At 43.6% G+C, this 22,140-nt stretch overlaps 4 protein-coding genes across 4 annotated transcripts; all 4 read right to left on the minus strand.

The window, feature by feature from the left end:
* Nucleotides 1-12,346: 12,346 nt before the first annotated feature.
* LOC124461974 lies at nt 12,347-14,520 on the minus strand. The gene is made up of 4 exons (XM_047013375.1): nt 13,993-14,520; nt 13,457-13,795; nt 13,010-13,375; nt 12,347-12,859 (listed from the first exon to the last, which is right to left on the minus strand). The coding sequence occupies exons 1-4, from the start codon at nt 14,518-14,520 to the stop codon at nt 12,347-12,349; spliced, it is 1,746 nt and encodes a 581-aa protein (XP_046869331.1).
* Nucleotides 14,521-15,110: 590 nt separating this feature from the next.
* LOC124461975 lies at nt 15,111-17,283 on the minus strand. Its single transcript, XM_047013376.1, has 4 exons — nt 16,756-17,283; nt 16,220-16,558; nt 15,773-16,138; nt 15,111-15,623 (listed from the first exon to the last, which is right to left on the minus strand). Exons 1-4 carry the CDS (start codon nt 17,281-17,283, stop codon nt 15,111-15,113), a joined length of 1,746 nt encoding a protein of 581 aa, XP_046869332.1.
* A 1,134-nt stretch (nt 17,284-18,417) lies between these two features.
* LOC124461976 lies at nt 18,418-19,155 on the minus strand. Its single transcript, XM_047013377.1, has one exon. It carries the CDS (start codon nt 19,153-19,155, stop codon nt 18,418-18,420), a length of 738 nt encoding a protein of 245 aa, XP_046869333.1.
* A 2,022-nt stretch (nt 19,156-21,177) lies between these two features.
* Nucleotides 21,178-21,915, minus strand: LOC124461977. Its single transcript, XM_047013378.1, has one exon. It carries the CDS (start codon nt 21,913-21,915, stop codon nt 21,178-21,180), a length of 738 nt encoding a protein of 245 aa, XP_046869334.1.
* Between the last annotated feature and the right edge of the window lie 225 nt (nt 21,916-22,140).

The raw sequence follows: 22,140 nt of genomic DNA on the forward strand, positions 1-22,140 counted from the left end.
ACGAAACCGAAGTTCATACAGATGCTTCAATAGATGGATTTGGTGCAGTCCTATTGCAAAAATCAGATGAAGACGACGAATTACACCCTGTTTATTTTATGAGTAAGAAGACTTCAGATGCTCAGCGCAAGTATTCGAGTTATGAGATGGAAGTTCTAGCAGTCATTGAGGCCTTGAACAAGTTTAGAGTTTACCTTTTAGGAATCAACTTTCGTTTGATAATAGACTACAATGAGCTATTAAGCAAGTACTTACCGATAAAAAGCAGTCCTATGACAACTATTTTTTAAAGTCAGATATTTTGTACAAGCTTGTAAATGACGTCGAATTAATTGTAATACCAAACAGTATGCAGAAACAAATAATTAGCCGAGCACATGACAGAGGTCACTTCGCAATCAAAAAGACTAAGGAGTTGATTTGTAAGGATTATTATATACCAAACATCGAAGATAAAATCGAGAAATACATAAGCTGCTGTATACAGTGTATCATGAGTAATCGCAAAAGAGGTAAGCAGGAGGGTCTGCTACATCCTCTGCAAAAAGAAGACGTCCCGTTACACACATATCATGTAGATTTTTGGGTCTACATATCCTAGCCGTAATTGACTCATTTACTAAATTCTGTTGGCTTTATCCGACGAAGTCAACAACTGCAAACGAAGTTATAGCAAAGCTGTCTGCACAGAGTTAAATTTTCGGTAATCCTTCAACAATTATTTCGGATAGAGGTGCTGCTTTCACCACAGATATCTTTATTCAGTATGGCCGAGATGAAAACATTAAATTGGTGAAGACGTCAACTGGTCTACCCCGAGTAAACGGTCAAGTTGCAAATGCAACTATAATTTCAGTACTATCTAAGCTCAGCATCGACGATCCAACGAAACGGTACAAACACGTATCCAGAGTCCAACAAGCAATTAATTCCACATATGCTAGAAGTATTAATTCCACACCTTTAGAGCTGCTAATAGGAGTAAAGATGCGAACCAAAGACGACGGTCAGCTAATAAAACTAATTAATGATGAAACCATAGCTACATTTAACAACGACCGCAACGAACTACGATGTAAAGCCAAGACGCAGATCCTGAAAATGCAAAACGAGAATAAGAAGTCATACAATTTGAGACGTAAACCAGCCAAACATTACGACGTTGGTGATCTAGTCGCCATTAAGCGAACACAATTTGGCGCCGGCCTAAAACTGAAGCCAAAGTTTTTGGGCCCATACCAAGTTGTTAAAGTAAAGCAAAACAATTCATATAATGTACTAAAGATGGGAAGTTCAGATGGTCCAAAGAATACGTCAACGTGTGCTAAATATATGAAGCCATGGTCAACAGACTATGATGATGATGACGACGGCGCATTCGGCCCGAATGCTTAGTCAGGACGGCCGGATGTGGGGTTGGGTTGGTAACGCCGAATGGCCAGACCACCCCAAAACAGCTGTTTAACGACGGTGTAGCAAGCGATCCATATGAGACGAGGTGGCAAGCGACCCACGAAAGGGACGATGTGGCAATGCTGCTACGAGAAGAGGAAGAACTTTTTAAGTCGAGCCAAGGACGAGAAGACGTGTTTTAAAAGATGTATTAAAGACGAAAGACGGGTATTAAAAGAAGTAAAGAAGTGTTAAAGACGAAGACGTGTAAAAACCTAAAGACGAAACAACTACCATTCAATTCAAACATTTTTATAGTTACTAAAACCTTATTATAATTTAAAATAAAACCTATTACCATATAACTAAATATAAATCAAACGGGACTACGTATTTCTACGGAATCGGAACATAGTCCCACATATATTATGTCTTAATTTTATTTCTATGAATGATTAACAGTAAAATACTGATTATAGTCTGTGAACTAGTTGTATTTACAGTGGAATACTGAGGGAATGGCTTTTAAGTGGCTCCACTATACCCGCAAGACCAGATTTATTCGATTGATGAGGATAAAGCACGTTCTTTAAAAAATCGAATTAAACACTTAGGAAAGCTTTTGGGGTTACTTCCTAATTATTACATATTTGGGCCTGGATAAACCTTTCCACCATTTACTTGGATATTCGTGCATCTACTTCTTATTCTAAGGATCAAGTAAAAAAATATTACTTAAACTTATAATCAATTATACATATCGATTTCTGTCACTGTTCAAATGTAAAAATGTACATCAGTCTGCTAGCTAGAAAAATTGGCCATGTCCGCCTGTTTTTAACTCTCTGAAAGCAATAGCTAATTGGATGAATTCCAATCCTAAATAAGGTGAGCTCCTCGGGATGCCCAATCGAACTACCAAACCAAATTTCTCCATTGTAAAGAGCAAAAGATATAAAATTGCATTAACAATCCAGATGTTTACTTATTTTTAAATACAAATATGGGTCGAAAAAAGTCATTATAGAAATTTTATAAAATTTGTAGAATCGTTGTCTATTCTAATGCAAAAAAATGCACTATATTCATGTAGAAAGGCTGAGTCCACTGGACCAGAATAAAATATACTCTTCACACCACTTTGCTTTTATGTATGTTAACAAAAGAAAAAGAAACCATCTTATTGAACACTTTTTAATTTAACGAGACCAACACAACCTCTTCGTCCAGCAACTCAAACTCTTCTCTCTCTGATTGACCATCTATCGATATCTATCAAACTAATATCGTTATCGGTATTCTGATACCATTAGGGGTTCTCACGCAATCCTACATTCGGCCATTCTACAACCTCATTCGTCCCGAATGATGGTCACTACATCTTCATATACCCTGCTATGGTATTGGTCCTATTTGGGCTCTCATTTTCCCCAATATTCTCTACATCATATTTAGCTTTTCTACGAATTTCATCTTTTCCCCGTTGCAACTCTATAAGTAATTCTTCCTCTAACTGAGACTTTAAACCTTGCCAAATTATTGTCCTCATTTCGTCTTTAAGCGTTTCTTCGGACTATAAACAAAGAGTCATCTTCAAAGCATCTGTATGTTTCATCTTAGTTCCAGGTCGATGTTTGATGTCAAAATCGTGGTCTTTAATGTTGCGTCGTATTATCTTCGGATTTGGCTTTCTATCATCACCGCATACTATATTCTTGCCCTCTTTCCACGAAAGAAGCACCACAGGATATAAGTGCTTGGAAAAGTTTTGACGAACTATTCCAGCCTTCGTCTCTCTCTTTACTCGCTGATCTACTATCGCTTGATCCTGATATGGCAAACGTCTTGGCCTCTGATGAATCGGGATCTCGTCTGCTACTACAGTCTTCATTTCTGGGCACGTGTTACCCTCATTTAAGGTCATCGTCATTATATTTTCAACCGTCTTTTGCAAATCTGGGACTTTTGTTTCGGTTTGCTTATCAGTGCTTATTGGTTTTGGCATCTCATTCTCTTTGTGGAAAACAATTCCTCTTTTCCCAATGGTAACATTTAAGTTTTCCAAAACATCATTTCCGATTACTCCTTTGTACAAAGTATCTTTATCTCGAACAACATGAAAGGCTATTTCCACGACGTTGCCGTCTAACTCTGTATTGACGCTAAAAAATCCAAGGGTACAAATCGTTTTCCCTCCTACGCCAATTACCTCCATGCATTCACGGTTTAATTTAACAGGGTATATTTCCATATAGGCGCTCTCGCTAATAGTAGAGATATCACTGCCCGAATCAAACAGATAATACCCCATTGCCTATTGGAACATCCTTAAAAAAACGATTAAACTTAAGTGTCATTTGTTGATAATTTGTATTTGTCGTCGTTGTATCTTTTGTATTCTTCGTCTCACACTGATTAGCTTTGTGTCCCATCTGATTACATTTAAAACATTTGAAATCGTCTTTACAATTCTTAGCGATGTGATTATTTCCTCCACACTTAAAGCATTTGAAATCCTCCAAAGTATTCCTCGATTGCAGCTTCTCAAATCGTGGTTTTGGTTTAGACTCTTGGTTGGAAGCATATTTCTCGTACATCGTTAGTTTCTCTCGTAATTTCTTCAAATCTCTCGCTTGGTAAAGAACGCTTTTATTCATTTTAGAGTCAGGGATACCCTCAATGATGTATTCGACAGTGTTTGCATTTGCTGCTACATAGCAGCAATTTCGATAAAAATATTGCTCTGCTCCCGCTACTGCTGTGATTTCGAACGGCTACGTAGCATAGCAGAGAGCACAAACGGAAAACGATTGCTCTTCTGCTCTGCTCCGTAGCATACATTGTCGGAGCACAGAGCAATAGCAAGAGCAAAAAAATTTTCGATACGCTATTTGTAGTTGTAGCAATAGCACAAGCATTAAAAGCGAGATGAGAGCGGAGCAAACAAAATAAATTTTTGTGCTACTGCTACGGAGCATTTCCTTTTCTGTTGCTCTCGTAGCAATTTCGTAGTCGCTCTCGTAGCAACTTCGTAGTCGCTCTCATAGTAGATCTGTACTAGAGGTGGGCATGGGCCGAAATGTTACATCCAACCCAACTCAGCCCAAGGGCTTAAAATTTCACCCGCACCCGAAAGCTAAAAAAAATTTGGACATTCAGAGGAAACTGTAATTCCACAAACTAGGAGCACAACAGTGGCATCACTCCAGAGTTGATCCTTGGACTTTCACCTTGCGAAACACATTGATGCTTATCGCCAAGCAACTGTGAATGTAAGCGCCAAATCCAAGAACCATAAGCATTGGCTGACTCATGTTACCCAGCGATCGTGGCCACTGCTAATATTGCAGATGCATCCGCTATACCCTCTTGTCCATGTTAACTTGCATGTTGGATTTATCCCTGTTGTGCTCCTAGTTTGTGGAATTACAGTTTCCTCTGAATGTCCAAATTTTTTTTAGCTTTCGGGTGCGGGTGAAATTTTAAGCCCATGGGCTGAGTTGGGTTGGATGTAACATTTCGGCCCATGCCCACCTCTAGTACAGATCTACTATGAGAGCGACTACGAAGTTGCTACGAGAGCGACTACGAAATTGCTACGAGAGCAACAGAAAAGGAAATGCTCCGTAGCAGTAGCACAAAAATTTATTTTGTTTGCTCCGCTCTCATCTCGCTTTTAATGCTTGTGCTATTGCTACAACTACAAATAGCGTATCGAAAATTTTTTTGCTCTTGCTATTGCTCTGTGCTCCGACAATGTATGCTACGGAGCAGAGCAGAAGAGCAATCGTTTTCCGTTTGTACTCTCTGCTATGCTACGTAGCCGTTCGAAATCACAGCCGTAGCGGGAGCAAAAAAAAAAACTCCGACGTAGCATAGCATTTTCAATCCCTGGTATTCGACAATGCTTTCCTCATCTAAACTGCCTCTTTTGGCTATACTCTTCATTAGATAAAAGTACTCAACCAGACTCTCGTTGTATTTCTTCTTTCTACTCTCTAATTGCTTGTGAACTTTTTTTGCCGACAATTTAACAGTAAACTCATCCTGTAGCGCGAGTTAACATCTTGGCCAAGTCGTGTTCGAGGAAAAAGAGTAACTTTTCCCTGTGTTTATTTACTTTTTAGTATTTTTTATTATAAAATTAAAACCTCCGTCTTGTTTGACGTTCAACACACAATTATCATTTTTATTCGGCGACAATGCCGTTCTCTCCTTCAGTTAATTATGTATATATGTATGTATGTATATATGTATGTAAGTGTCTATATATGTATGTATGGATATATGTATGTGTGTAAATATGTTTTTTTTTTTTTTTTTTTTTTTTTTTTTTTTTTTTTGTATAGGGGGGAAAGCATTGAAAGCCGAAAAGTGTGGGACTTGGTATCGACCTTGGTTAGGGGTCACCTCACCGCACTAAAACCTACCCTACTTCCGTATCCCTCTCGCGGAACCAACGCTGAAGTTATTACTTCACGAGGGGGAGATGGCATGAAAGCCTCATCTAGATACTCATCTAGAGTTTGAATTCTGGTTGCGCTGACGTTCAGCGCGACGCAGGGACTGTATGATCACTGCAGCTAGGTGGCTAACTGCGAGCCAATTGTTTTGCGAGCTAAGTAAGATATCCATCAAGTCATGGACTATGAATGGCCTCCCAATGCCTTGGCTTAGCTCTTCCCGTTCAGCAGTGAATCGCGGACAGACAAAAAAGACATGCTCTGCGTCCTCAATCGGCCCCGTACAATATGTGCAGTAGGGGTCAGATTCGTGCTTAAATCTGTGCAAATATGATTTAAAACACCCATGTCCCGTTAGGAGTTGCGTCAAATAAAAATCTGTTTGGCCGTGTGGCCGACTCACCCATTCCCGCACATTAGGTATAAGGCGGTTTGTCCATCCTGCCATTTGCGAATGGACACCTCTCTTTTTTGAGCTGCTGTGCTGTTGCTACTGGCCTCTAGTGCAGCAATATCAAGTGGCAACATGCCTGATATGACCAAGGCAGCATCTTCGGATACAGTTCGGAACGCACATATGACACGTAACGCACAGGCTCTGTATTGCGATCTGCAGGCGCGGCTGTATGACTGGATCGCCATCGCTGGAGCCCATATCTTTGCTGCATATAGGAGTACGGATCGTACCACCGTGGTGATGAGCCATCTGCTTTTCTGTCGGGGGCCACCGTGGTTGGACATTATCCTTGCTAAGGCTGATGTTGCCCTTGCTGCTTTGTCGGCTACATATTGCAGATGGTGCTTATATGTTAGCCTATGGTCGACCATCACCCCGAGATATCTTATTGCCGGCTTGGAGCGGATGACGCATCCTGCAACATGAATGATTGCAGTCTCCACACGTTTCCAACTTGTACGCCGCTCCGAAGGGTTGGTCATCGGCATCCGCGCAGAGCTTCTTCCAACAGTCAGCCTTGCTTTGCTTTATGGCTCTGTTTAACAGTGCACGCCGCGTTTTATAAGCGTCCAGTAGCCTTTGGAACGAGGGACTCCCTCTGGCCCGCTGCTGCTTGCGTCTGGCTTTAATGCATTCTTTTCGCGTTTCTGCGATTTCATGGCTCCACCAATGCACTGGTTTGCGTGTGCTTCCACCTTGTCTCTTGCGGATCATTGACGCATCACAGGCTTCGCTAATGGCAGAACAAAGCCTTTTTACCTGTGTTTCTGCATCCCCTGCACTCCTCTGTGCGTTGTTCATCATAAACAAGAAAGCCTCCTCGCTTAGGGTTTCTTGTGACCATAACGAGAACTTAGGCCGTGCCAAGCGCGTTGTTTGGCCACCACACTCGAATATTATTGCACTATGATCACTGTGCGTATATACGTCGGAAACTATCCATGTAGCATTCCGGGCCAGGCTCGTGCTTGCAAAAGTAACATCGATTATTGAAGTACGTCCTGCTCTGCTGAATGTTTGTGTGTTGCCGATATTCAGTAGACTCACGTTCAGAGAGGCGAAGGAGTCCAGCAGTATTCTTCCTCTTGCCGTGGTTTTGACGCTTCCCCACTCCATCGCCCATGCGTTAAAGTCGCCGGCAATGATCACTGGCGGTGATCTTCTGGCGTCGGCGGCTATACAGTCAATAATGGCTGCAAAGTCGTCTATATCCACACTTGGGGCTATGTAGCAGCTAAAAATGGATATGCCGTTGCATTTCGCCCTGGTGTAGCCTCTGTGTCTGCCAACACACTCTAATTGTAATGGAGAATGTCCGCAACTCCATATTGCTGTGCCCATGATGTTGTTTTGGGCCCAGGCCGCGTCCTGTTTTACCCCATATGGTTCCGACAAAAGCGCTATGTCGATGCCCAGATCAATAACAGTTTGCTTCAGCAAATCCTGTGCTGCCCTGCAATGGTTTATATTAAGTTGTAGAAACTTAATTTTTGCACTTGTTTGTTGCCTTGACGTACAACGGGCATCCTCTGCTCAGAGTGTTATGTGCCGCGTTCTTTTCGCCGTACCTAGTGCATAAAATGCACTTTGCGTCGTTGTTGCAGTCTTTAGATGCGTGACCGCTCTCTCCGCAGTTGAAACATAGGCTGCCTGCCTCGTGCTCCTTCTTGCACCTGCACCTAGCTGATGTATGCCCAAAATCGAGACATTTGTAGCACCTCCTTGGCTCTATCTTGGCTCTTATTCTGCATTCTGCAAGACCAATGCGAACCGTTCTAGCAGCAATCATTTTCGATGCCTGATTGGCATTCAGCAGCATAGTTGCAGTTTGCGTACCCCTATATGCCTTCCGCATCTTGGGAAACGATTCCTCTGGCAGAGTTTCCTCCGTTAATTTGACGGCTGCATCAAGAACATTCTCGAGTTTGGAATAGAACGGTATATCCCTGATTTCGACTGTGACCCTTTCAGTGATAAGCTTGACCCGTCCTTCGTCGCCAAGCGCTTGCTGCAACGCCTTGTGAAGTACTAGCGTACCGCCATCGTCATGCTTTTTCATCTCCAGGAGAAGTTCTCCTGCTGCTGTTCGACGCACTCCGCAAACTCCTTCCTTGTGCGAGAGCATGGCAGGATCAGTCTGGACTGCCTCCAGTACTTTTGCATAGTTTGCAGGGTCACTGCATTGCACCATCAAAGCATCAGGCCGTCTTCTACTCTTTCGTTTAGGTCTTTTGACCGTTTCCCATTTGTTGGCGACTTTTTGTAAGGGATGGTACCCTCAGCCGATTCTGCAGCAGATGTATTTTGGGTGGTTGGCTGTCTTAACACCAAGCTGGGCCGTGTGACAGCTTCCCGACCCTTTGCCTTTTGCCTTGTACCTGCAGCATTTGGTGTAGCACTTTTGGCCACAACAGCCGCAAACGTCAGTGGCCGCGTCTTCTGTTTTGGCTTATTGGCCCGAGGTCTGCTTTCTAGTTGGGTTTTTACACCATCCAAAACCGTCTTCATTCTTGCCAATTCATCCTTCATGCCACAATTTGCGGTTGGATGCTGGCTTGGTGCAGAAATAGCGACCATTGCAGCTATTTGGTCGACAAGTGCTCCGAGTTCAGTGATCTGTTCTTTTAGACCTGTCTGGACGCTTCTTGGCCTTTTTGGTGCCGCTTCTGATTGGTCGGCAGGTGGACTTAATTCACGACCTCTTTTTGGCGTATCCTCTACCGTGACGACTGCTGCTGGTGTAAAAGCTGGCAGAGACTTCAAGTTTAAAGCCGTCGGGGCCGAATGCGTAGCTGTTGGCGGCGTTCTGGCCATTAAGCTGCTTCGAGAAAAGGCAGTTGCTCCCGCTGGCATTTTACAGCCATTACTGCTTGTTGCATTGTCCGCTGCATCGGCCAAGTGTGCCACCGATGCAGTAGTTTTCCTGGTAATATTAATGGATGTAGGGGCCTCCAGAATCCGTGCCCCGGCCGCGGTTTGATTCGCGGGTGGATTTCCACTTTTGTGGCTGCCACCTGGAGTAATTTCGTTTTTTCCAGCCATTTTTTATAAACTTTGATGCATTTTATACCTACTGCCAGGTACGAAAGTTCGTTAATATGCTGCCGGCCGATGCGACACAGACGCAGACCACAAGCCGCTCAATATGAGGACAGACGCTATGCGGATTTAGGGCTTCCCGAAGGGAAAAAAGAGAATTAGAGAAAGGAAGAAGATATGTAGTTCAGTCGGCGATTTCCAATTTAATTTTGGCGGCCAAAATGCTGTTCCCGAAAGTATGCAATGTTTCGGGGGCTGGCCAGCAGGGCTTGGGCGCCCTCTGGTGACCAAGATAGGGCGCTGCTTTCCAACACTGGTGCGCAGCTGCAGTTGTCAGCTGTTGTTATCGGCGGTAGTTGGTATTAGAAAGTTCAGCAACAAAAGGAGATCGACAATGCAAAGGAGGAGAAAGTTCCAGGAGTTCCAACCCTTGGCGAGAGAAGCGCGGGAAAATATGAACCCCTCACCCCTTGCGGAGCGCCCAACTCCGACTGGAACGGCTAATTTTTAAGGCAAACAGAATATTTCGTTACCGGTTGCACTCCACCACGGTGGATGGGCTCAGCTGATTTTGGTGCCAGGTGAGCGACACCTCCTCAATGAGCCTCTACTAGTATTCCCTTTTATTAGTTGCAGGGTATACACACGAATTCAGGTTCGTTAGACGGAGCGACTACAGGACGCGACCGCACTGGTGGGATAAATATGTGTGAACCTGTATGTAATATGTAAATATGTATGTACGTATATATGTACATATGTGTTATTTGTTGCCCTTTTTGATGTGTTGTCCATGGTTTGTGTAGTTGAAGGTGAATTCGTTGGTGTGGTGACCGGGTAGGTAACTCCTCCCCCACTGGATTGAAGTGAGGGCCATAGCGGTGGTCTGAACGAAATTAGTAGCGACTGGTGGTGGTTTGAGAACAATTGATCCTCTTCAAAGGATTAAAATATAGTTGCGCTTTGATTGCTTCCAGGTGAGGTTGTCTATGCTAGGTTTTAAGTCTATTTAACACCAACAAAACAAACTCCCTTTCTGGTTCCAGAATTTCCGGTTGTTCTGTCCATTGATGATTTCTTGTAGATAATTTGTATCCCACGTTGGGGCAAAAAACATAATTTTATCTTTAAAAGGCTTAATACTATATCTATTATAAATAACATGTTTAGGTATTTTCAGATATTTAGTCTTGTCATTGGCAATGGTATAATGAATGAATTTATAATCTTTAATTCTGAACATTGGAATTTTTATGTAAAATATTACATTAGTTTTGTTTACAAATATATCTATTTCAAGTAATCTATATAAATGTTCTTGCGATGAAATTGTGACATTTCGTTTTGCTAAAATTTCTGTGATCTTGTCTTCTTTAGTTGAAAAAAAAATAAATTTTGGGATAATTTTAAGCAAAAAAAAAAAAATGAAGTATTATTTAAATGGTTATACATAACATCAATGCTAAGTCCAATTCTATTTAAATATTGACGAACATGGATTTCGTTGTGTTCAGTGCTTAATTCCTTATAGATCTTACTTTTATAGTTTTTTTTTTATTTTTTTTTTTTTTTTTTTTTAAATTACTTATAATATTCTGTTTGTTATTATCGGTTGATCGGTAATGTTTGAAAATCTTATAATTATTTTATTATTAACGTTTCATTGATGATTGACATTGTTTATTCGTTTGTTCATGCTCCCTTTAATTTCCCTAAATTCCTTTCTTTTTTTTATTCTTTTTGTGTAATAAGTATGTTGTTGTTTACAATAATTAGGTATGTATGTATGAAAAATCGTATTTAATAATTTTTTGTTTGCTTGTGTTTTTGTATTTTATATTATATATATGTATACCTGGTTTTTTGCTAAGGCTTTCTTGTCAATCGTTTTATTTTTGACTTGTGAATTTTTTGCTTTTTCTTATCTTTAGTGACAATATGTTTTGAAAAGCGAGGAGTCAATTTATTTCTTCTATTTTCTTTTCTGAATACTGTCTCGTCAGTTTCCACTTCTGGTGGATCATTCCTTTCTTCGTTTAGTTTTAAAGTTCGTTTTTTATTTTGATCAGATATTTGTTGAGCAATCTTGGGGTATATTTTTTTCTGATAACGGTCTAAGTCTTGTAAATAATCGTGTTCGTTAGTAAATTTTAATGCTTTTGAAACAGGTGGGTTCGACCCGAGGATAATTCAAAGGGTGTGAAATTAGTTGCAGAGTGTATAGCATTGTTGTAAGTGATCAATGCTTCAGCGAGGATATCGTCATGTATTGTGGGAGTTTTTTCAGTTTTCCTCTTTTCCATTATTAGTCTGTAAATTTCTGTTAAAGACGAATGAAATCGTTCAACAGGGGCGTTACTTGAAGACTGTTGAAAAGATGTGACATGTCTGGTGATATTGTATTGAGTGCGAAAATCAATGAAAAGATTTCCTGCGAACTCTGCACCCTGGTCACAAACAATCTTTTTAGGTATGCCATGAGTAAAATGTCTGATTGATTTTACTATATTTAGGCTATCTCTTGCTGGTATAGTGTACCCAGCAGCAAATTTTGAAAACTTGTCTATTATTGTTAAAACATTTTGATGGTTAATGGTGTACAAATCGATATGAATTATGTCTAATGGGAGTTTTGGAACCTCTGTTTCCTGATAGGGAACTTTTTGCGGATGTCTATCGTATTTCAGGGTTTGGCATAAGTCACAATTGTTTATTGTTTTTGTAATTTTTTGCTTCATATGTGGAAAATATATTGTTCTTTTTAAATGGGCTAGAGTTTCATCAATTCCCCTGATTTGGTCCAGCAGTGGACTGTACCTGAAAACTGTACCTTGAAACTAAGTTGGATAACTTCACTTTGTATTTCTTCGCTATCAGTTGAGTGCCAATTTATTACTAAACCAAACTAAAAAAAAAAGCGTTGTCGCAGCAGCCCACAAATATATGTGTGTGTACAATGCTTATGTATGTGTCGATTCTTACAACTACATCTGACTTATCGATAAACGCAATCCGTTCCTGAACATCCCGGCCCGCCCTGAAACACAGTTTCTGAACGGGGCAATACCGCAACCTTGGTGATTGGCCGAGTTAATTCTCCCGAAGAGGTCTTGAGTCTAACCGCTCGAACCAATTGATCCTTGCCTGGGTAGGCTTCGAGAACCAGCGCCAGATGCCAGTGAGCTGGTGGGGTGTTCGATTCCTTTACAAGCACCACATCTCCCACTGCTATATTTGGTGTTGTAGTGGTCCACTTTGGACGCTGTTGCAATGTGGTAAGATACTCCTGATGCCATTGCTTCCAGAAACCTTGCATCATAGATTGGATACTTTGCACGTACCCAAGTCGGCCCACGGGGATGTGGCCTAAGTCTGCCTCTGGTATAGTTGTGAGAGGCATGCCGATCAAGAAATGTGCTGGCGACAAATAATTGATATCTGTGTCCGAGTTGTAGCACAAGGGTCGTGAGTTGACCACCGCACTGACTTGTGCAAGTAGAGTTCGCATCTGCTCGTAGGTGAGAGTAGATTTCCCAATGACTCAGCGAATATGCAGCTTTACGCATCTGACTGCAGATTCCCATTTTCCTCCCCAATGAGGAGCATGTGGTGGAATGAATACCCATTGAATGCCATCATTCGCCAGAGCATTCCTAACCTTTTCGATGTGTGGTTGAGATGCCAGCAGCTTCTGCATTTCATCAAGAGAGCGTTTAGCTCCAATGAAATTCGTTCCGTTGTCGCTATAGATTTTGTTGCACTTGCCACGCAAAGAGACGAAACGTGTTAGCGCGGCCAAGAATGAGTCGGTGCTCAAGTCCGTTACAAGTTCCAGATGGATTGCCGATGTGACCAGACAAACAAATAGGCATATGTAGCCCTTACCAATGCGCGGTTTGCGCCCCTTTCCATCCTTAAGAAGGATTGGACCAGCATAGTCACATCCAGTGTTTACAAATGGAAGTGCCTGAGTGACACGAATGCTGGGTAGATCAGCCATCCTTTGTTGTGATGTATGATGCCGCTGTCGAAAACAAGCCAAACAGTCGTGTGTGACTTTCCTTATCAAGTTCCTTGCGCCAAATATCCAGAATGTTTGACGTACCATAACAAAGAGTGATGAGACGCCAGGGTGCAGGTTGACCCTGTGTTCGTATTCAAGTATCAGCTTGGTGATGCGATGAGATTTCGGTAGCAAAACTGGATGTTTCGCCTCTGTGGACAATTGCGAGTGGTGCAAGCGTCCTCCAACCCTGACTAGTCCGTCCTTGTCGATCATTGGCGAGAGTTTAGCCAGCTGAGATCGACTTCGCAATGGTTTATTTGCGAGTAGCAATTGATATTCATCCTGAAAGCAGGTTTGCGCGTGGCGCAAGCATACAATGCGTGCCGCGGTGATTTCCTCAAACGTAAGACAGTTTGAGCCCTTGTCCCCAAATGGACCCTTCGTGCACCGTAGAAAGCGAAGGACATAGCCAACCGTGTGAACGAGCGTCAACCATGAAGATACTCGTTGAACAAGATGATCAAGTGGATGATCAGGAGCTGCCTCTACTAATGCAGTCAGACAATTGCTTTTGACTTCCTTTTCTAGTTCTTTTCTGAAATATTCAAACAGACTTGTGAGTTGTTTAACCTTACCAGAAACTGATCCGCGTCACGTATCCATGACGGGCCATTCCACCATAACTGAAAGTCCTTTAGGTCTGCAGCCATGAGACCTCTGGATGCGCAATCAGCTGGATTTGATTTGGAGTCCACATGACGCCAATAGTGCCTTGGAATGGTGTCCAGAATTTCCGAAGTTCGGTTCCCAACAAATGTCTTTAGTCGAGAGGGTGCGTATGATAGCCAATAGAGAACGATTGTGGAATCGCACCATGCAAAAACCGTGACCTTTTGATGTCGAAGTGCCGCCTTTATCGAACGTATGAGTTGACTTAGGAGAAGTGCCGCGCAAAGCTCTAGGCGGGGCAGAGATTGCTGCTTTAGCGGAGCCACCCTAGACTTCGCAGCCATAATCGATGTAGAAATCGAGCCATCCTTGTTGATTACTCTGCTGTACACTACAGCAGCGTATGCCTTCGTAGATGCATCGGAGAATCCATGCAATTCAATGTTGTCGGTGTCGTTGACAACCAACCGGGGTATTTGAATGTGTTGTAGCATATCCAAATCTGCTCGCCATTTGAGCCAAGTATCCGCTAGTTGCTTAGGGAGTTTGTCATCCCATCCCAAATCGAGAAGCCATAATTGTTGAAAGAGTATTTTGAATTGGACCACAATTGGTGCCAAAAGCCCAAGTGGATCGAAGATACGCGAGACATCCGATAAAACTTGTCGTTTTGTACAATCGACATTTCCTTTTAGACCAACATTATAAGACAATGTATCAAGACCAGGTTGCCAGTAAAGTCCAAGAACCTTGACTGGAGATGATTGTGTAGAATCAGTTCCTTCTGTTGGTATGCGAGGTGTGTTTGATACCCATTTCCCAAGCTCCAAATTATATTGTTCTTTTTAAATGGGCTAGAGTTTCATCAATTCCCCTGATTTGGTCCAGCAGTGGACTGTACCTGAAAACTGTACCTTGAAACTAAGTTGGATAACTTCACTTTGTATTTCTTCGCTACTGAATCAGTTGAGTGCCAATTTATTACTAAACCAAACTAAAAAAAAAAGCGTTGTCGCAGCAGCCCACAAATATATGTGTGTGTACAATGCTTATGTATGTGTCGATTCTTACAACTACATCTGACTTATCGATAAACGCAATCCGTTCCTGAACATCCCGGCCCGCCCTGAAACACAGTTTCTGAACGGGGCAATACCGCAACCTTGGTGATTGGCCGAGTTAATTCTCCCGAAGAGGTCTTGAGTCTAACCGCTCGAACCAATTGATCCTTGCCTGGGTAGGCTTCGAGAACCAGCGCCAGATGCCAGTGAGCTGGTGGGGTGTTCGATTCCTTTACAAGCACCACATCTCCCACTGCTATATTTGGTGTTGTAGTGGTCCACTTTGGACGCTGTTGCAATGTGGTAAGATACTCCTGATGCCATTGCTTCCAGAAACCTTGCATCATAGATTGGATACTTTGCACGTACCCAAGTCGGCCCACGGGGATGTGGCCTAAGTCTGCCTCTGGTATAGTTGTGAGAGGCATGCCGATCAAGAAATGTGCTGGCGACAAATAATTGATATCTGTGTCCGAGTTGTAGCACAAGGGTCGTGAGTTGACCACCGCACTGACTTGTGCAAGTAGAGTTCGCATCTGCTCGTAGGTGAGAGTAGATTTCCCAATGACTCAGCGAATATGCAGCTTTACGCATCTGACTGCAGATTCCCATTTTCCTCCCAATGAGGAGCATGTGGTGGAATGAATACCCATTGAATGCCATCATTCGCCAGAGCATTCCTAACCTTTTCGATGTGTGGTTGAGATGCCAGCAGCTTCTGCATTTCATCAAGATAGCGTTTAGCTCCAATGAAATTCGTTCCGTTGTCGCTATAGATTTTGTTGCACTTGCCACGCAAAGAGACGAAACGTCTTAGCGCGGCCAAGAATGAGTCGGTGCTCAAGTCCGTTACAAGTTCCAGATGGATTGCCGATGTGACCAGACAAACAAATAGGCATATGTAGCCCTTACCAATGCGCGGTTTGCGCCCCTTTCCATCCTTAAGAAGGATTGGACCAGCATAGTCACATCCAGTGTTTACAAATGGAAGTGCCTGAGTGACACGAATGCTGGGTAGATCAGCCATCCTTTGTTGTGATGTATGATGCCGCTGTCGAAAACAAGCCAAACAGTCGTGTGTGACTTTCCTTATCAAGTTCCTTGCGCCAAATATCCAGAATGTTTGACGTACCATAACAAAGAGTGATGAGACGCCAGGGTGCAGGTTGACCCTGTGTTCGTATTCAAGTATCAGCTTGGTGATGCGATGAGATTTCGGTAGCAAAACTGGATGTTTCGCCTCTGTGGACAATTGCGAGTGGTGCAAGCGTCCTCCAACCCTGACTAGTCCGTCCTTGTCGATCATTGGCGAGAGTTTAGCCAGCTGAGATCGACTTCGCAATGGTTTATTTGCGAGTAGCAATTGATATTCATCCTGAAAGCAGGTTTGCGCGTGGCGCAAGCATACAATGCGTGCCGCGGTGATTTCCTCAAACGTAAGACAGTTTGAGCCCTTGTCCCCAAATGGACCCTTCGTGCACCGTAGAAAGCGAAGGACATAGCCAACCGTGTGAACGAGCGTCAACCATGAAGATACTCGTTGAACAAGATGATCAAGTGGATGATCAGGAGCTGCCTCTACTAATGCAGTCAGACAATTGCTTTTGACTTCCTTTTTTAGTTCTTTTCTGAAATATTCAAACAGACTTGTGAGTTGTATAACCTTACCAGAAACTGATCCGCGTCACGTATCCATGACGGGCCATTCCACCATAACTGAAAGTCCTTTAGGTCTGCAGCCATGAGACCTCTGGATGCGCAATCAGCTGGATTTGATTTGGAGTCCACGTGACGCCAATAATGCCTTGGAATGGTGTCCAGAATTTCCGAAGTTCGGTTCCCAACAAATGTCTTTAGTCGAGAGGGTGCGTATGATAGCCAATAGAGAACGATTGTGGAATCGCACCATGCAAAAACCGTGACCTTTTGATGTCGAAGTGCCGCCTTTATCGAACGTATGAGTTGACTTAGGAGAAGTGCCGCGCAAAGCTCTAGGCGGGGCAGAGATTGCTGCTTTAGCGGAGCCACCCTAGACTTCGCAGCCATAATCGATGTAGAAATCGAGCCATCCTTGTTGATTACTCTGCTGTACACTACAGCAGCGTATGCCTTCGTAGATGCATCGGAGAATCCATGCAATTCAATGTTGTCGGTGTCGTTGACAACCAACCGGGGTATTTGAATGTGTTGTAGCATATCCAAATCTGCTCGCCATTTGAGCCAAGTATCCGCTAGTTGCTTAGGGAGTTTGTCATCCCATCCCAAATCGAGAAGCCATAATTGTTGAAAGAGTATTTTGAATTGGACCACAATTGGTGCCAAAAGCCCAAGTGGATCGAAGATACGCGAGACATCCGATAAAACTTGTCGTTTTGTACAATCGACATTTCCTTTTAGACCAACATTATAAGACAATGTATCAAGACCAGGTTGCCAGTAAAGTCCAAGAACCTTGACTGGAGATGATTGTGTAGAATCAGTTCCTTCTGTTGGTATGCGAGGTGTGTTTGATACCCATTTCCCAAGCTCCAAATTATATTGTTCTTTTTAAATGGGCTAGAGTTTCATCAATTCCCCTGATTTGGTCCAGCAGTGGACTGTACCTGAAAACTGTACCTTGAAACTAAGTTGGATAACTTCACTTTGTATTTCTTCGCTACTGAATCAGTTGAGTGCCAATTTATTACTAAACCAAACTAAAAAAAAAGCGTTGTCGCAGCAGCCCACAAATATATGTGTGTGTACAATGCTTATGTATGTGTCGATTCTTACAACTACATCTGACTTATCGATAAACGCAATCCGTTCCTGAACATCCCGGCCCGCCCTGAAACACAGTTTCTGAACGGGGCAATACCGCAACCTTGGTGATTGGCCGAGTTAATTCTCCCGAAGAGGTCTTGAGTCTAACCGCTCGAACCAATTGATCCTTGCCTGGGTAGGCTTCGAGAACCAGCGCCAGATGCCAGTGAGCTGGTGGGGTGTTCGATTCCTTTACAAGCACCACATCTCCCACTGCTATATTTGGTGTTGTAGTGGTCCACTTTGGACGCTGTTGCAATGTGGTAAGATACTCCTGATGCCATTGCTTCCAGAAACCTTGCATCATAGATTGGATACTTTGCACGTACCCAAGTCGGCCCACGGGATGTGGCCTAAGTCTGCCTCTGGTATAGTTGTGAGAGGCATGCCGATCAAGAAATGTGCTGGCGACAAATAATTGATATCTGTGTCCGAGTTGTAGCACAAGGGTCGTGAGTTGACCACCGCACTGACTTGTGCAAGTAGAGTTCGCATCTGCTCGTAGGTGAGAGTAGATTTCCCAATGACTCAGCGAATATGCAGCTTTACGCATCTGACTGCAGATTCCCATTTTCCTCCCCAATGAGGAGCATGTGGTGGAATGAATACCCATTGAATGCCATCATTCGCCAGAGCATTCCTAACCTTTTCGATGTGTGGTTGAGATGCCAGCAGCTTCTGCATTTCATCAAGAGAGCGTTTAGCTCCAATGAAATTCGTTCCGTTGTCGCTATAGATTTTGTTGCACTTGCCACGCAAAGAGACGAAACGTCTTAGCGCGGCCAAGAATGAGTCGGTGCTCAAGTCCGTTACAAGTTCCAGATGGATTGCCGATGTGACCAGACAAACAAATAGGCATATGTAGCCCTTACCAATGCGCGGTTTGCGCCCCTTTCCATCCTTAAGAAGGATTGGACCAGCATAGTCACATCCAGTGTTTACAAATGGAAGTGCCTGAGTGACACGAATGCTGGGTAGATCAGCCATCCTTTGTTGTGATGTATGATGCCGCTGTCGAAAACAAGCCAAACAGTCGTGTGTGACTTTCCTTATCAAGTTCCTTGCGCCAAATATCCAGAATGTTTGACGTACCATAACAAAGAGTGATGAGACGCCAGGGTGCAGGTTGACCCTGTGTTCGTATTCAAGTATCAGCTTGGTGATGCGATGAGATTTCGGTAGCAAAACTGGATGTTTCGCCTCTGTGGACAATTGCGAGTGGTGCAAGCGTCCTCCAACCCTGACTAGTCCGTCCTTGTCGATCATTGGCGAGAGTTTAGCCAGCTGAGATCGACTTCGCAATGGTTTATTTGCGAGTAGCAATTGATATTCATCCTGAAAGCAGGTTTGCGCGTGGCGCAAGCATACAATGCGTGCCGCGGTGATTTCCTCAAACGTAAGACAGTTTGAGCCCTTGTCCCCAAATGGACCCTTCGTGCACCGTAGAAAGCGAAGGACATAGCCAACCGTGTGAACGAGCGTCAACCATGAAGATACTCGTTGAACAAGATGATCAAGTGGATGATCAGGAGCTGCCTCTACTAATGCAGTCAGACAATTGCTTTTGACTTCCTTTTCTAGTTCTTTTCTGAAATATTCAAACAGACTTGTGAGTTGTATAACCTTACCAGAAACTGATCCGCGTCACGTATCCATGACGGGCCATTCCACCATAACTGAAAGTCCTTTAGGTCTGCAGCCATGAGACCTCTGGATGCGCAATCAGCTGGATTTGATTTGGAGTCCACATGACGCCAATAATGCCTTGGAATGGTGTCCAGAATTTCCGAAGTTCGGTTCCCAACAAATGTCTTTAGTCGAGAGGGTGCGTATGATAGCCAATAGAGAACGATTGTGGAATCGCACCATGCAAAAACCGTGACCTTTTGATGTCGAAGTGCCGCCTTTATCGAACGTATGAGTTGACTTAGGAGAAGTGCCGCGCAAAGCTCTAGCGGGGCAGAGATTGCTGCTTTAGCGGAGCCACCCTAGACTTCGCAGCCATAATCGATGTAGAAATCGAGCCATCCTTGTTGATTACTCTGCTGTACACTACAGCAGCGTATGCCTTCGTAGATGCATCGGAGAATCCATGCAATTCAATGTTGTCGGTGTCGTTGACAACCAACCGGGGTATTTGAATGTGTTGTAGCATATCCAAATCTGCTCGCCATTTGAGCCAAGTATCCGCTAGTTGCTTAGGGAGTTTGTCATCCCATACCAAATCGAGAAGCCATAATTGTTGAAAGAGTATTTTGAATTGGACCACAATTGGTGCCAAAAGCCCAAGTGGATCGAAGATACGCGAGACATCCGATAAAACTTGTCGTTTTGTACAATCGACATTTCCTTTTAGACCAACATTATAAGACAATGTATCAAGACCAGGTTGCCAGTAAAGTCCAAGAACCTTGACTGGAGATGATTGTGTAGAATCAGTTCCTTCTGTTGGTATGCGAGGTGTGTTTGATACCCATTTCCCAAGCTCCAAATTATATTGTTCTTTTTAAATGGGCTAGAGTTTCATCAATTCCCCTGATTTGGTCCAGCAGTGGACTGTACCTGAAACTGTACCTTGAAACTAAGTTGGATAACTTCACTTGTATTTCTTCGCTACTGAATCAGTTGAGTGCCAATTTATTACTAAACCAAACTAAAAAAAAAAGCGTTGTCGCAGCAGCCCACAAATATATGTGTGTGTACAATGCTTATGTATGTGTCGATTCTTACAACTACATCTGACTTATCGATAAACGCAATCCGTTCCTGAACATCCCGGCCCGCCCTGAAACACAGTTTCTGAACGGGGCAATACCGCAACCTTGGTGATTGGCCGAGTTAATTCTCCCGAAGAGGTCTTGAGTCTAACCGCTCGAACCAATTGATCCTTGCCTGGGTAGGCTTCGAGAACCAGCGCCAGATGCCAGTGAGCTGGTGGGGTGTTCGATTCCTTTACAAGCACCACATCTCCCACTGCTATATTTGGTGTTGTAGTGGTCCACTTTGGACGCTGTTGCAATGTGGTAAGATACTCCTGATGCCATTGCTTCCAGAAACCTTGCATCATAGATTGGATACTTTGCCAGTACCCAAGTCGGCCCACGGGGATGTGGCCTAAGTCTGCCTCTGTATAGTTGTGAGAGGCATGCCGATCAAGAAATGTGCTGGCGACAAATAATTGATATCTGTGTCCGAGTTGTAGCACAAGGGTCGTGAGTTGACCACCGCACTGACTTGTGCAAGTAGAGTTCGCATCTGCTCGTAGGTGAGAGTAGATTTCCCAATGACTCAGCGAATATGCAGCTTTACGCATCTGACTGCAGATTCCCATTTTCCTCCCCAATGAGGAGCATGTGGTGGAATGAATACCCATTGAATGCCATCATTCGCCAGAGCATTCCTAACCTTTTCGATGTGTGGTTGAGATGCCAGCAGCTTCTGCATTTCATCAAGATAGCGTTTAGCTCCAATGAAATTCGTTCCGTTGTCGCTATAGATTTTGTTGCACTTGCCACGCAAAGAGACGAAACGTCTTAGCGCGGCCAAGAATGAGTCGGTGCTCAAGTCCGTTACAAGTTCCAGATGGATTGCCGATGTGACCAGACAAACAAATAGGCATATGTAGCCCTTACCAATGCGCGGTTTGCGGCCCTTTTCATCCTTAAGAAGGATTGGACCAGCATAGTCACATCCAGTGTTTACAAATGGAAGTGCCTGAGTGACACGAATGCTGGGTAGATCAGCCATCCTTTGTTGTGATGTATGATGCCGCTGTCGAAAACAAGCCAAACAGTCGTGTGTGACTTTCCTTATCAAGTTCCTTGCGCCAAATATCCAGAATGTTTGACGTACCATAACAAAGAGTGATGAGACGCCAGGGTGCAGGTTGACCCTGTGTTCGTATTCAAGTATCAGCTTGGTGATGCGATGAGATTTCGGTAGCAAAACTGGATGTTTCGCCTCTGTGGACAATTGCGAGTGGTGCAAGCGTCCTCCAACCCTGACTAGTCCGTCCTTGTCGATCATTGGCGAGAGTTTAGCCAGCTGAGATCGACTTCGCAATGGTTTATTTGCGAGTAGCAATTGATATTCATCCTGAAAGCAGGTTTGCGCGTGGCGCAAGCATACAATGCGTGCCGCGGTGATTTCCTCAAACGTAAGACAGTTTGAGCCCTTGTCCCCAAATGGACCCTTCGTGCACCGTAGAAAGCGAAGGACATAGCCAACCGTGTGAACGAGCGTCAACCATGA

This window comes from Drosophila willistoni, unplaced genomic scaffold, assembly GCF_018902025.1.
Source record: "Drosophila willistoni isolate 14030-0811.24 unplaced genomic scaffold, UCI_dwil_1.1 Seg786, whole genome shotgun sequence".
Taxonomy (NCBI): domain Eukaryota; kingdom Metazoa; phylum Arthropoda; class Insecta; order Diptera; family Drosophilidae; genus Drosophila; species Drosophila willistoni.

Coding starts and splice junctions, on each gene's coding strand:
- LOC124461974 (XM_047013375.1), bottom strand. CDS start 14,520: ATGCTACAACACATTCAAATACCCCGGTTGGTTGTCAACGACACCGAC. Junction 13,796..13,992: donor GTGACGCGGATCAGTTTCTG/GTAAGGTTAAAC, acceptor CGGTGCACGAAG/GGTCCATTTGGGGACAAGGG. Junction 12,860..13,009: donor CTCAACCACACATCGAAAAG/GTTAGGAATGCT, acceptor ACCTACGAGCAG/ATGCGAACTCTACTTGCACA.
- LOC124461976 (XM_047013377.1), bottom strand. CDS start 19,155: ATGATCGACAAGGACGGACTAGTCAGGGTTGGAGGACGCTTGCACCAC.
- LOC124461975 (XM_047013376.1), bottom strand. CDS start 17,283: ATGCTACAACACATTCAAATACCCCGGTTGGTTGTCAACGACACCGAC. Junction 16,559..16,755: donor GTGACGCGGATCAGTTTCTG/GTAAGGTTATAC, acceptor CGGTGCACGAAG/GGTCCATTTGGGGACAAGGG. Junction 16,139..16,219: donor TCTCATCACTCTTTGTTATG/GTACGTCAAACA, acceptor TGTTTTCGACAG/CGGCATCATACATCACAACA.
- LOC124461977 (XM_047013378.1), bottom strand. CDS start 21,915: ATGATCGACAAGGACGGACTAGTCAGGGTTGGAGGACGCTTGCACCAC.